Source organism: Lepidochelys olivacea, assembly GCF_965140295.1.
Source record: "Lepidochelys olivacea isolate rLepOli2 genome assembly, chromosome: 1".
Lineage (NCBI taxonomy): Eukaryota > Metazoa > Chordata > Testudines > Cheloniidae > Lepidochelys > Lepidochelys olivacea.
Genome location: NC_140411.1, coordinates 98920123 through 98935339, shown reverse-complemented (window position 1 = coordinate 98935339; position 15217 = coordinate 98920123). Strand labels below are relative to the sequence as shown.

The window sequence follows — 15217 nt, the reverse complement described above, 5'->3', positions numbered from 1 at the left end:
TTATTAAGTAGGCCTTTAATCTAATGATTTATGGTTTCCTATGGTAGTTTATAAAGAAAATATGTCCTGCACAAGTGAAATTTTTGATTGAGATAAAGTGTTCTTGAAATTTCTGAATGATATAATCTACTAGTTTGTATTCTCCTTCCTGCTCCTGTTGGAATGAGTTTTAGATTGGAAGTATCTCTGGACCTGCCACATGTAGATGTGTGGAGGAAATCAGTCTCCTGGATTTATGTTTAATGCCTCTTGCCTCCAGGAGAATTTGGAAATACTGCAACTTTCTTCTTCAATTTTCTGCAAGGTTGCCCAGGCCCTTCTAGACCAAAGGATTCAGGTGGCTTCATTTGCAGCATTATTGTTTGAGATTTAGTTTATTTCTGGTATCATGTAATGAAGGATGAAATGAACTGATAAAAATTTTTATTTTGTGGCCCATCATGTGACATGGTAGGGGTTACAAGAAGTTAATACCCTTGTTACGTAACTGGGGTCAGTATCCACTGGCTTCAGTAGGTATTTTTTATAATTGGTTTGGTTCTTATTGCTGTGATATTGAAAAGCTGAACTAATTGCTGAACAACTTTTAAAGTTAGGAATTCCATTGACAGCATGGGCCAAATGCTATTCTTGTACTTCAAACAGGTTCCACTGAAGTGAATGTCAGTCTCTCTGTCCACCTCTCTATTTAGTTTTATCTAAGGGCTTGTCTACACAGCAAGTTACTGTGCTGCAAGCCAGAGTGTAAATCTGCAGCACACCAGCTTGTTGTGTAGACAAGTCATAAGTATTTATAATGTGCTTATCACTGCTGTATTTGAACATTGCCAAAATGATCAAAAATATACAACTAGTATTGTGACGTGCTGTGAAAGGGGTGTACATGTGTTTAGAGAGCAGAATTTCTCTTTAATTGGTGGAAATTTTGAGGACTTAGACTCAACTTGATGGCATTTCTCTGTTTGGATATAATGTAATAACTTTTGAACCCCCTATCCAATCAATTCATGCATTTCAGGGAATTTTCTAGACATTCGTGAGCAGAACCCTATTGATTTTGGTTAAAATAAAATAAAAAAAAACAAAGGAGAAAAAGGAGGGGCACCACAGAGCTGCTGACATGTGGGAAGTGGTAGGGTCATACAGAACTCCTGGCAGGAGGAAATGGGGACCTAGTATGCGGTGGAATACAGAAGCATATTGGCCCTGGGATAGGGGTAGGAATTGGGTACCCTACCATACAGGGGGGTAGGGGGCACATAGAGCTGCCTCTGACATGTAGAGGGAAGAGAATAGTGGGGAAGGAGGGAATATGGGGAGCACAATAGTCCTGGAATGGAGGGGGATGGCCTATGGCATGCAGAGGGAATGGGAGGCCCCCAGAGCCCCTGACATGAGTGGGGAAAAATGAGGGACCTTGCAATGGGGGTAGGAATGGGGAACACACAGAGGCCCTGTCATGGGGAGGGAGATTGCAGGGAGTCCCTGAAACAGAGGGTGGTAGAAGGGTGGCACAGAGGGAGCTTCTGAGCATGAATGGGGGAGTGGAAGGAACCCCTGGTATATGAAACATGATCCAGGCTGCAGAAGCAACAAAGTGTGTGACCTTCTAATATATAATACATTTTGGGAGGTGACTGGTGAAAATAGTTTAAGAACATGTGCAAAATACAACCCTCATGTAACTCCATGGAAGGTAGTTGAGTTACTCACGAATGCACATGGCCCCATGTTTGCATTAAATCCTCTAAATTTGTGATCATTTGCCAGACCCTTAATACACTTAAAGCAAAGTTCATTTCATATACAATATCATTTTGTCTATTTGTTAGAAACCTAAATTAGGTTCAGATAACCCATCAGTTTATTTAGGGTCTGACCTAGAGAATTACTGAGTAATTTCAGTTCTCCTTGAAATCATGAATAGAAGCTGTGGGTGTTTAAAGCATTCTCAGGATGAGGCCTTAAATTGTGGCTGCATTCATAAATCCTCATCTCTGTTTATAGAAGTGTTAAATTCTTGTTTGTTACCTTAAATACAGAAGCAAGATAAAACTGTAAACAGTTTTGTATGTGATGGAAGGAGGTAATTTGATTTTTTTTTAATGTTTTGATCTAGACAGATGTATCCTGACCTTAAAGATAATCTGAAGGAGTTCAGAAAACACCTAATTGAAAGTACTAATAACTTGGAACCGCTGAAGGTCTGGGAGCTACAAGGTATATATTTAGTGTGCTATGTTTGTTTGTTTGTTTTTGTTTGTTTGTGCATTGACACTCATTTTGTTTAATTCTTCTTTGCTGTATTGGTGATTATAAAAACTATACCAAAAACTACTTTTATTCTTCAAGTGCTTGTCCCTATGTGTGATGGACTTTAGGTTGCACATGCATCCCAGGACCTGGAGATATTTCCCGAGCAGTGTGCATCTGGTCCATGCCTACACATCTGCCACCTCAGGCTCTGTACTATGGAAATGAAGGGAGCTGCTGGTCTGCAATAAGGTTCCTCCTTACTGCTCTTGGGAGCTTCAGGGTTCATGCTGACTTTGTAGCATTTCTCTGTAAATAGTTTTATTATTTTATAGTTAATTAGTTATGAGATAGTTGTACGGGTTTGGTTCCCTAATTCTTGGAACCACCCATAGAATTGCATTGGGAATGGTATCTGTATACGCGTGCACACAAACCCCATCACCCCAGACCTGGTTCTCTTCATTTGTGGGAAGAGTATGCCAATGACCCCCAGCTTTAAAAGCTGTATCACAAGCTGGTCACAAGCCCTTCCAGGTCACATACTATCAGAACGCATGTGTACTGCCTGGAGAAAACTAATGTCCCTTCTAGGTGCAGTATGTTCATGTCCTTCTGGAGTAGAACCAAGCAGCTGAGTGGGTTCTGACTCCGAAGGTTCCTTCATGAAGGCAGGAAAAACCTGTGGCTGAGAAGACTCCCTTGCCTGAAGAAGGTAAGAGTGGCCCCTCTTCTCTGGTCCAGAGCAGTTCTAAGACTTGCACCCTCCTCCCCCTGGCTCCAAGTGATTCAGGAGAGCAGAGCAAGGGCAGGCAGGGAGAAGGGAGACATAAACATTCCCACTAGCACAATAAGGAAAGTTCCCTTCCAAGCCCTGTCAGAAGAGGTAGAAGTCCCCATCCTGTACCAGGTCATCAGGAAACTTCATGTTCAGGAGTGGGACCATCTGGTAATTGGAGGGACTGGAACAGGGTTTCTTCAAAGGGCAAAACTGCACCACCCTCTGGTACTGGAACTGATACCTTGGCACACAAGTCAACCACATTGGTACCGCCAAATCTGGCACCTACTACTCAACAGCTCGAGTCAAGGAAATGACCCCATCTATTCTGGATTGTGTCTTGGCACCAGAGGGTCTCATGGTGCTCCCGGAATTGGAGTCACGAGTATTCTCTAGAGCATAATACTGGTACCAATCTCTATGCAGTACCCCTCTCTATCTCTGTCTTTGAGTAGGGTTTGAGCCAGACTTTCACTGGTACTGTTGATGAGTAGAGGCAAGTCATCACCACCTTCTCCAGTACTGAGAGCTCTCCCATTGAACCCTGCTTCCAAATCCTCTGAGTAAGAAAAGGGCTGTGGGAGACACCCATCCCCAGAATATGCTCCAAGGGATCCCTTGAGGTTATTGAGCCCAGTCTGACTGTCAGGAATCTCCAGGATCTCATGCCACTCCTATGTGAAAAAGTATTCTCCCTATACCTGTTGGTACCCAGCACCCTGGGGCCCTGGACCAAGAGGCTATGTGATTCCGCAGGGATAGTACTGGGGCCCAGAAGATCCGTGAGACTACCGCTGAATGTACCCATGTTGTGGGACTTCGGACCCAAGGAGATCCATGGTTCCCAGAGAAGGGGAAGAGCATCTTCGCTTCCTCAAGATGTACAATAGCAGCAGCATGAGGAAGAGGAACAACAGGAACAGAGGGACACCTAACCAGTGACCTTGTTCTCCCCTTCTCTATGTGATGTCCTGATGAGTCAGGCCTTCCAAACTTAAAAGGGGGACAGAGTCACTACAGATCCCGCTGGAAGAGAGGAAGCCCTGCACAGATTGCTGGATATCCTTCATAGCTCGGACTGAGTAGAGTGGCCCTTCCATTAAAAAGGCCATTCTTCAACCCATCAAGACACTTTTCCATTGTTCTACCAATATCTATGTGGGCTGAAAGAGGTATTTCAAATCTGTGCAGGTGTCAGAGTACCTATTCTCTTAGCCATCTCCTAACTCATTGGTAGTGTTAGTGGCCACCAAATACAGCAGACAGAGACAGGCCAGGTCTGTGCTGCTTGAGAAAGAAGTGAAGAGGGTAGACCTCGTTGGGAGAAAGATATATTTCTTAGCCTGCCTGAAGTTTCAGGTCTCAAACTGCCAAGTGTTGAAGATCATATGGTTTTACTGTCTAAAACAGATTAGCAGATTTCACCTATAGGTGTCCCAGGGCATTAGAGACCAGTCCCAGGTCCTGATTGACATGGGAAACCTGGTGGCTAGATTGGCCCTTCAGGCAGAAGTGTATTATTAAAGTCTTCGCTTTTCTGCCAAAACCTGGGACTTGAACCTAAATCCTGTCTAAGTCTCTCTTTGAGCTTCTGGTAACCTGCTCTCTGCTACTGCTTTCTATGAAGCTAGCAGTTTGGGTTGTAAACCATTGTCCAGAAGAGTTGGGGAGCTAGGGGTGCTTATGGTAGATCCCCTCCATACAGTTTTCCACACAGAGGAGGCATTTTTAACAGCGAGAGTAATAACAATTGGAATAATTTATTTAGAGTTGTGGTGCATTCTCCATCATTGATCATTTTCAAATCAAGATTGAAAGCTTTGCTAAAAGATTTGCTCCAGGAGTTATTGGGGAAGTGATGCTATGCAAGAGGTGAGAGGGATGATCATGATGGTCCCTTCTGGCCTTGGAATCCATGAATCCATGAAACTGCATCCAAAGTTCATCCAGAAGGTGGTGGTGAACTTTCTTATCACCCACAGTATCCACTTAACTATGTTCTATCCCAAACCTCACTCTCGTAGAGAAGTAGTAGTGTGACACTCATTGGATGTACATAAGGCTCTTGCCTTGCATTTGGAAAGGACAAATCATTTCAAAAGTCTCATAAGCTCTTTCTATCATTTTTGGAACAAACAAAAGGAGATTTCTACCCAGAGGCTGTCAAAATGAATCTTGGTAGCATCCTACTCTTCTGTGAGATGAACTTTGAAGTGAGAGCACACTTGACAAGAGCTCAGGCAGTATTGGTAGCTTCCTTTACAGACATACTGTTTCTGACATTTTCAGAGCAGCAACCTGCAGCTCTGTTCAGTTTTGCTAGACTCTACGCACTGGTGCAAGGAGATGCCTTCAATGGCTCTTTGGGCAGAACAGTTCTGCAGCTTTTTGTGACATAGGACTCCGGATACCCACCTTTTTGACAGAGAGACCACTTGTGAATCACCTGAAGTGCACGGCACATAGGGAGAAGCACTTGAAGAAAAAGGATGGGCTATTCACTTTGTGGTAACTTGAGTTCTTCAGTGTGTTTTCCCTATGTGTAGTGCACCACTCGCTCTCCTTCCTCACTGTCTGGTTTCTCCTGCTGGGGTTTAGAGCTAGAGAATGAACTCAAATAGCAGCTGTCTTTATTCCTTCAGTACGGAGTGCGAGAAGAGCAGGGACACATCTGTGGACCAGATAGACACTGCTAAGGAAAAATCTGTGGTCCCAGGCATATGGATAGCATGTGCAACCTGAAGTACATTACACGTAAGGACAACATTGCCATGCTGTCTGGAATGAGTCACAACTGAGAGAGCTAATCTCAGGTCTGACTGTCAAAACTGGGCAGACACTCCCAAACTGGTGGTATATTCTATAGTTAGATTTAACCAAACCAGCAATAAATGTGTGCTCCTGGTTCACTATACTAGCTTCCCATGGAGCTAGTATCAGTCCCCTTAGACACTTCAGCCTATGATACCACCCAGACCAACTGGACTTATGTGATGAAAGGTTAAAACCAGAAGTCACCGCACATTAGATTACTCCCAGCTCCAAAGAGCCAACACTTACCCGAGGTGAAGGTACACTTCATATCTCACCAAAGATAACGCTATCAGCCAATTACTTTAGTAAACTAACTAAAGTTTCTTAACTGAGAAAGAAGATGAGTTATTTCGGAGGTTAAATTCAGGTAAAATACATTACAGATGAATTCAAGTTTGTAAATCCAAAATGCTAGCAGGGATGTTATATCTGCTAGTTTTCTATAAGTCTCTCTGGTTTGCCCAAATAGTACAGTAACTCCTCTCTTAAAGTTGTCCCGGTTAACGTTGTTTCATCGTTATGTTGCTGATCAGTTAGGGAACATGCTCATTTAAGGTTGTGCAATGCTCCCTTATAATGTCATTTGGCAGTCGCCTGCTTTGTCCACTGCTTGCAGGAAGAGCAGCTCTTTGGAGCTAGCTGTTGGGGACTTGGAACCAGGGTGGACCGGCAGCCTCCCTATCAGCTCCCCACTTCCCTAAGTTCCCTGTGTGGCAGCTACCCAGCAGGATATCAATTGCCGACAGTTCAGCTATCCCTCCCCCCACTGCCATGTGCTGCTCCTGCCCTCTGCCTTGAAGCTGCTTCCCGAGCCTCCTGCTTGCTGTGCAGGGGCGGGGGCCAGTGCTGGGCTAATGTCAGGATGTCCTCCTCCCCCCTGCTCCTGCACCCTGCTTACCCCATCTTCCATAGAGCAGGGGGACACACGACAGGGTTCAGGATGGAGGGAGCTTCCAGGCAGCAGCTGTGGTCTCAGCTTGCTGATTAACTTAACAAGGTAGTGCACGTAAGAGTGGGGTCAGTGTACTTAAAGGGGAAATGCACATCCCACACACACACATAGTTTGTGCCTCTGTCTGCCATGCTGTCTCCCCTCCCTCCATTTGTGCTGCCTTGTAGAGTGTGAAGCTACATTAACAACGAGTTAACCCTTGAGGGCTCAGCCAATTGCTAGTTCATCATTTAGCAGTAAGGCATCACCTGGGAAATATCCCACCCTCTGACTTCACCACCTCAACCAAGCTTCACAGTCATTGCTGTGTACAGTATTACATTGTTTGTTTAAAACTTATACTCTGTGTGTGTGGGTGTGTGTGTGTGGGGGGGTTAGGTTCCAGGGAAATTTTTTTTAGACTATTTTTTTTAGACTATATATAGTCTTTTGTCTGGCAAAAAAATATATATATATTCCCTGGAACCTAATCCCCCCCACCCCATTTACATTAATTCTTATGGGGAAATTGGATTCGCTTAACATCGTTTTGCTTAAAGTCGCATTTTTCAGGAACATAACTACAACGTTAAGTGAGGAGTTACTGTATTGGGGGCCTTAGTCCTTTGTTCAAAATTTTCCTTTTTAGAGTTCATCAGTTCAGACGTGGTAAGAAAGAGGTACCAAGGGGTCTTTCTTTCCCCTGTTTATATCTTGACCCTTTTTCTGGAAAAAATTCTGGCTGTGAAAAGGGGGTCAGGGAGTTCATCACTTACCTGCTGGCTGAGACAACTTCATTCAAACTGCAAATTTTTGCCTGCATCTTCTGTGTAGTATTTGTTGTATGAGATGTCTCTGAGACTGACCATCAGGAGTGTTTGTTTACAGTTTCTTTGTCTTTCCTGGAGAGCTCATCTGCAGGTATTTCTCAGACTTACAATATGTTTGAAATACAAGCATATAGCAAAATTTCATAATTTTGTACACAATGTCAATACACACATTATAACAAGATAGTAACGTCCAGCAGACCACATCTTTTCGAGTAAGAAAAGGAGTACTTGTGGCATCTTAGCGACTAACAAATTTATTTGAGCATAAGTTTTCGTGAGCTATAGCTCACTTCATCGGATGCTCAAATAAATTTGTTAGTCTCTAAGGTGCCACAAGTACTCCTTTTCTTTTTGCGAGTGGAGACTAACACAGCTGCTACTTTGAAACCTGTCTTTTCCAATGATACCTGACAGGGCATACTTTGTATAAGATTTATCACCAATTTTGTAAAAGTGGTGACCACACTAGTGTACTGTAGTGCCCTTTTATACAGCATCACGAATACATCTTGAAGAACTCCCGTTACAAGGTGAGTAACCCATCCTTTCTAAAGAGTTCACCTTTCATGGAAAGGTTAGTATTATTTCAAACAGCATACACATGATGATCTTATTTTAGTAGTAATAAACTAAAGGAATGTTGCAATCACTTTACACTATAGAAAACTATAGCTATCTCCAAAAGATAAAATTGACCTATCTTTCTGCCTTACAGTTTTATTTAAGGTATTAATTTGGTAAACTTGGTTTCTGAACTTTTTTTTTTTAAATATGAAGTCAGACCGAAAATAACACTTCATCCTCACCATCAGGTCAAGATAAAATACAGAGAAATACATCTCAGGTTCTGTTCTGTCTCTTATAAATGCTGTTTTGTTTTTGTTTTTTTTAATAAAACCATTGCAAGTCTTACTGATAATTTTTTAAATGGAACATCAGATGAAAGAACGCAAGCTATTTAAAAACTTCCTTACAAAAAAGAATGGAGGGACAGCTGTGAAGAAGTTGATTTCTATGCAGCTTCCATACTGATGACCTATGGGAGGATATTTTATGGCTGAAATGCAGCTTGAATTATAAATCATTGTAGAACTGTGGTTTTCCCTCTTACAGTTTCTAGTAATGTTGTGCAGGAGTAGGTCAGAGGTAGTGTCACTGTAACATATAATCTATTACTTTTATCACACCTATCATATGTTAAGAATGTGAGAAGTTGACTGTAAAGCTTAGAGAAGATTAGAATTTTTTTCTACATGATTCTAAAGTTTATACAATAGGGATGTGTGTGTACAGTATGCTTTATATAATAGCTGATAAATTATCTTTTACTACAATGATAAATAGTTTAACAGTTTATTGTTTGTGAATATGCCAGATTTAAAACATACAACACCCTAAGCACAAAAAGCTTATCTTCTTCAACTGTAATATCAGTCTCTAAATGTGTAAAATTTGGGCCAGAAGGAAATGTGTGTTTGAGGGGAGGGCAGATTTGTGAGCAAGAGAAAGGAGTGTTTTCGAATGAAAATAAACAGCCCTGTAGAGAAATATAGTTGCTTGATAAAACTGGAATATGTTAACTATAAATATCACATCACATTTTGGCAGATACACGTACATCATAATCCAGTGTGTTTGAAGGTCTCAAACCCTTTGGTAAACAGGGATTTTGCTGATATTTGTGAGTGGGTAAAGGCTTTGAAAAGGCTACTTTCCAGGTTCAAACTTTGTAGCACAGTGAAGATAAGGCCAGCTGGCCCAGATAGCTTGAGTTCTAATCTCCAAAGCCTTTTTCCCACTTTGGAGGTTACCCATCCACATACTGACCGACTCAAACCCTGCTTTGTTTTTTAGCTCTGCAAGATGGCAGCACATAGCAGCCAGATGATAGGATAATATTCTTATTTTTAATTGAAGTGAGGAACAAATAAATAGGAAGGAATTAAACCCAGGTCTCTCATATAAAGATGCAGAGCATTGCTACTAAGCAAGAATTAAAACCTGTTGTGATAGTTACAGGGCTAACTGCCCCTCTGACCACTTTATGATCTCTCTGAGCATATTTCTTCAGGTGTTCGGCCTCCTGTGCTTATCTAACCTGGAGTGGAATTTTGCAGTTCTCCCTCTCTCTACTAGACTTGGCCCTGGGCTACAGTACCTTGTAGCAACCATTCTTATCCAGAAGGTCCAACTGAGTTCAGGTACCTGCTGCTCTTCCCTTTCTGAATCTGTGACCAATGGTATATGGTGATCAGACAGCCTTCTTATAACCAAAGTATTGTTTATTTTAACAGTAGAGAGAAGATTTTAAAGCGGTCTACATGCATGTCTATCTCATCTAGACAGACTAACTCCTTCAGATACGCCTGAGGTATTGTGTGCCTGAGGCCTGGTCTATGCTACACGGTTAGGTTGATGTAAGCTGCCTGGAAGTGGAAGTGTCTTGGCTTAAATTTGGCTCCTGCCGACGTAAGTGCCTCTCTATTCCAGTTTAGTAACACCGCCTCCCCGAGCAGCATAGAGTCACGGTCAATGTACTTAGGTTGACTGTGTCAGTTGCTTAGTGTCAGACACTGTGTTGCTTGCATCGACTGTTATTAGACTTCAGGTACTGACTCACAATTCACCGCACTGACAATACAATTGATAAAGTGCTCCTGGTGAGGACATGCATCACTGACACAAGGAGCCAAGTGTGCATGCACACAAGTGAGTTAATAACTGTGGTGGCTGTATGCCGATGTTTAAATTAGGTCGATATAATTTTGTAGTGTAGACCTGGCGTCAGTGTAGTTCCCCTGAACAGATACCCTCCTCCTTTGAAAGCGTGTTCTTTCTTTAGTCAGCCAAGGTTCTGTTGATATTTTGTGTTTACAGGCCTTTACCTGTCCTTGCTCAAAAGAGTCGTTTTTGGTTAGCTGGAGGCAAGGCAAAATCTTCAAAGCTAATAGTCCTGACATTATCCCTTAATAACTCTCAAATTTTTGTGGAGCGATGGGGCTTATCATAAGTTATTCTCACCCTTCCTGCCCGTTTTCCCAGACATCTTCCTGTTGTATTAAACAAATATATTCATACAGAAAATATCTCAATAACCAGGCCAACATACAGTATTAAATTATGACAGAGTAGCTCTAAATCCATCACATCTGCTGTATAAAATCTGTCATGATAAAGTTATTTAAGAATGGAAAATTAGTAAGAGCTGACATTGTTCTTTCTGGGAAGCAACAAAGCTTCATCTTCAAGCACTATTATCTTAACATCCATCAGAGAATTAGTTAGGCATATGCCTGTTTAGCCATTATAATTGGAGAAAATCAGTTGTTTCTGAATTAATAAGTCTTTCTGTTTTCACATTAATAGCACTTGCCTGATCAGTTACCTGTTAGGATTCCCATAATATCTTCAACTCAGGATACATTTACAGTAGGAAATCATTGTTTTAGTTTATTTATGTGTTTGTTTCAAACTTGCTTAATAGAAAGTAGAACATTTGTTATGGGTTGTTTCAGAAAAAGAGTATTGTGGAGAAGTGTGCTTACTTAATAAAAGAGCTTTCCTATTTAGAGCATTGTGTTTCAAATGATCATTCTCCATTAAGGCTAAAATAGATTGGGCAGCAGAAGGTGATGTTAAAGAAACATATTGAAGAAAAATAAATTTTAGCACTTGAACATTCAAAATGCTTGGGGGAGGCTCATATGAGCAACAAATGTGATATTTGTCAGGGCTTTAAGCCTCATTCTAAAAAAGGACAGCCAAATTAAAATATCTGCTGATGGAATGGTGCTACGTCTTCCATCTGAACAGTCTACCTCGGTCAGGGTACTGAGCACCCCAGAATCTACCATCTATTTCTGGAACGACCAGTACCGAGGGGCAGCTCGGTGTCACCAGTGCTGAAGAAGAGACATCAGAAGTCGGACCCGGTACCAGGATCATTGAAACATGTGAAAAGAGTGAGCTCTTTTAAAGACTTGGGAGTGTGTTCAAAGAGCAAGCACTACCCAGGCCACACCTCTAAACAGGAAGTTCATTGACGCCAGAGCCCAGTGCAGGCCTTTCAAAACACCTCCATTGGCATCTCCTCACACCATGGGTCTTCCTATTACTGTCTACCTCTGAGGTGTTTGAGGCTTTGAGAGAGTTGTTAAACCTCTTCGTGCTACCATCACCAGCAGTTCAAGAGACTCAGATGGCACCAGCACCCAAGGTACCTCCTTCAGCATCTTCACCTCCTCACCAGACAGCTCCCTCGAATTCAACCATCAGGATTCCAATTAGGCAGCACTGTCTAGGGGAAAGTCACAGATTATATCCCTAGTTCCTCTTTTTTCAAGGTCTGAGCCTTCTTCACTGGTACTGATGGGTATGGTACTGCCATGGTCCAAGGAAGTACCCTTTTCTTTATTAAACTCTGAAGTGGGATCCTACATATCCCAATTTAAACAGTCTCATCAGGAGGGATACATCCTAGAATCATAGAAGATTAGGGTTGGATGAAACTTCAGAAGGTCATCTAGTCCAACCCCCTGCTCAGAGCAGGACCAACCCGAACTAAATCATCCCAACCAGAGCTTTGTGAAGCCAGGCCTTAAAAACCTCTGAGGATGGAGATTCCACCACTTCCCTAGGTAACCCATTCCAGTGCTTCACCACCCTCCTCATGAAATAGTTTTACCTAATGTCCAACCTAGACCTCCCACACTGCAACTTGAGACCATTGCTTCTTGTTCTGTCATCTCCCACCACTGAGAACAGCTGAGCTCCATTCTCTTTGGAACCCCCCCTTCAGGTAGTTGAAGGCTGCTATCAGATTCCCCCATATTTTTCTCTTCTGCAGACTAAATAAGCCCAGTTCCCCTAGTGTCTCCTCATAAGCCATGTGCCCCAGCCCCCTACTCATTTTTGTTGCCCTCTACTGGACTCTCTCCAATTTGTCCACATCCTTTCTATAGTGGGGGCCTCAAAACTGGATGCAATACTACAGATGTGGCCTCACCAGTGCCAAATAGAGGGGAATAGTCACTTCTGGTCGTGGGATAACATGATTTTGGCAATTAATTGATCTTTAACTATTCATGGTAAATAGTCCCAATGGCCTGTGATGGGATGTTAGATGGGGTGGGATCTGAGTTACTACAGAGAATTCTTTCCTGGGTATCTGGCTGGTGAATCTTGCCCACATGCTCAGGGTTCAGCTGATCGCCATATTTGGGGTCAGGAAGGAATTTTCCTCCAGGACAGATTGGAAGAGGCCTGGGGGTTTTTCACCTTCCTCTGTAGCATGGGGCCCCGGTCACTTGCAGGAGGATTCTCTGCACCTTGAAGTCTTTAAACCATGATCTGAGGGCTTCCATATCTCAGACATAGGTGAGAGGTTTATTGCAGGAGTGGGTGGGTGAGATTCTGTGGCCTGCATTGTGCAGGCAGTCAGACTAGATGATCATAATGGTCCCTTCTGACTTTAATATCTATGAATCTATGAAATCTCCCAGGGGCTCAGAGTACGCTGGCAGATCACCTGAGTAGATTGTTTATTGATCACGATGAGTGGTCCATTCACCCAGTTATAACAAGGTCCATTTTCCAGCTCTGGGTAACTTGCCAAATGGATCTATTTGTAACAAAGGACAACACAAAATGTCACTTGTTCTGCTTCAGAGCTGGACACAGCCCAGGTTCATTGATGGATGCTTTTCTACTGCCATTTTCAGAGGGTCTCTGTATGCATCCCCCTGACCCTCTTCTGCCCAGAACTGTGCAAAGTCAAATTGGACAAGGCCCATCTTATACACATCACTCCCACTTCACACAGACCTAGTTTCACAGCATTGCTGCCACCTCCTCGAGCCCAACCTTCAGTCTCTTCACCTGATAGCCTAGAGATTTCATGTTTAACATCAGCAGAGGAGTGCTGATCCAGAGAGGTGCATGAGATACTGCTGAATAGTAGAAAACCATCAATTAGGACAGTTTACTTTGCTGAGTGGAAGAGGTTTTCCATCTGATTGAGGCTAAAAGGGGTCTCCCCTATTCTTGCTTCTATTCATCATGTGCTGACCTGTGTTTTTTATCTGACAACATCAAGGATTGGCGATTAGCTCGATCACTTAGCAGCTATATTGGTATTTCGTTCGTCTGTGGGTAAATGATCTTTTTCTTATCCCAACCTGATGGCTGTAAGGTTTTTAAAGAGTTTGGGTAGACTGTTTCCTCATGTACAGAGCCCTGTTCCTCCATGGAGTCTGAATCTAGTCTTAACAAAGCTGATGGGTGTCCACTTTGAGCTTCAAGTGACCTGGCCTCCGTTGCACCTTTCAGTGAAGGTAACATTTTTAGAAGTAATTGTAGTGGCCAGACCAGTCGGGGAATTGAGGGCATTTAGTGTCATATATGTTTTCCATATATGTTTTTTTAAAAGCAGATAAAATCTACCTTCATCCCCATCCAAGTTTTCTTATGAAAGTGGTCTTACTTTTCATGTCTCTAAGCAGTTTTCTTATCAACCTTCTTCCCAAAGCCTGACAGTAATAAGGGAGAGGAGACACTGCACACTGTAGACATTAGAAAAGTGTTACCATTTTATCTGGAATGGACTAATCTTTTTAAGTCTTTGTCTCCCTTGTTTATTGCATTTTTAGACAGAATGAAGGGTAGTCTGGTTTCCACGCGAAGGATTTCTTCATGGATATCTGGTTGTGTTTGCCTGTGTTTACCAGGTGGCTACCATGGAGCCAGCAGATAGAATACTGGGTCATTCATCTAGATCCCAAGCAGCCTCTGCTGCATTTCTGACTCAGATACCCGTATTAGACATTTGCAAAGCGGCAAACTATATCATCATGTCACACATTTGACTCTCACTACACAGTCTCTCAACAGAGTAGAGATGCTAAATTAGGACGCGTGGATCACAAGTTCCTGTTCAAATAGACTCCAAACCCACCTTGTGAGTCACCTACAAGTGGAATGAACACTTGCAATCACTTGAAGAAGAAGGAAAAACAGTTGTTAACCTTTCCATAAGTGTTGTTCTTAATGTGTTGCACATGTCCATCCCATGACCCAGCCTTATTCTCTTCTCTGTTGGAGCCGTTGGGGTAGGAGGGAACTGAATGGTTTCATAGCTGTCTCAGTCCTTTATGCATGTGCAGTGTGCATGAGACAGCAGAGAACGCTCAGGCTGCCCCAACAGGTACCACTAAGGGTAAAAACTCTTCAACACCTGTGCACACACATACCTACAGTGGAATATGGACACTTGCAACATGTCTCAAAAAACAGGAGTTATGAGAATGTTAGTAATGTTTTTTCTCAAAATCTCATTGTCCAGAGCTATTTTTCTTCTATAAAGTGTTCAGTAATATTTCTTAATTGGTCCACAACTCTTCTTGCCTATCTCTCCTCTTTTAATTTAAATCACTCCTGAAGCCACACTTCATCCATAACTGCAAGAAACCAGTTGGTTAATTCATCCACTTATCTATTTCTTTATTTATCTTGTGAGTGAACTACATATCTTATGTGAGGGATAGGGTTTATTGCCAGTAGAACTGAATCTGGGAATTGCTGTGGAGGGAACGTGAGGTTTAATTGTGG

The 15217-nt window shown here is 42.5% G+C and overlaps 1 protein-coding gene across 1 annotated transcript in view; it reads left to right on the top strand.

Moving 5' to 3' along the window:
- Positions 1 to 15217, top strand: part of UGGT2 (UDP-glucose glycoprotein glucosyltransferase 2) — a 306688-nt gene that overhangs the window by 64914 nt on the left and 226557 nt on the right. The window contains exon 8 of the mRNA XM_084618017.1: positions 2120 to 2220. Within this exon, the coding sequence (XP_084474143.1) occupies positions 2120 to 2220 (101 nt within the window). The remainder of the gene's footprint in view (positions 1 to 2119; positions 2221 to 15217) is intronic.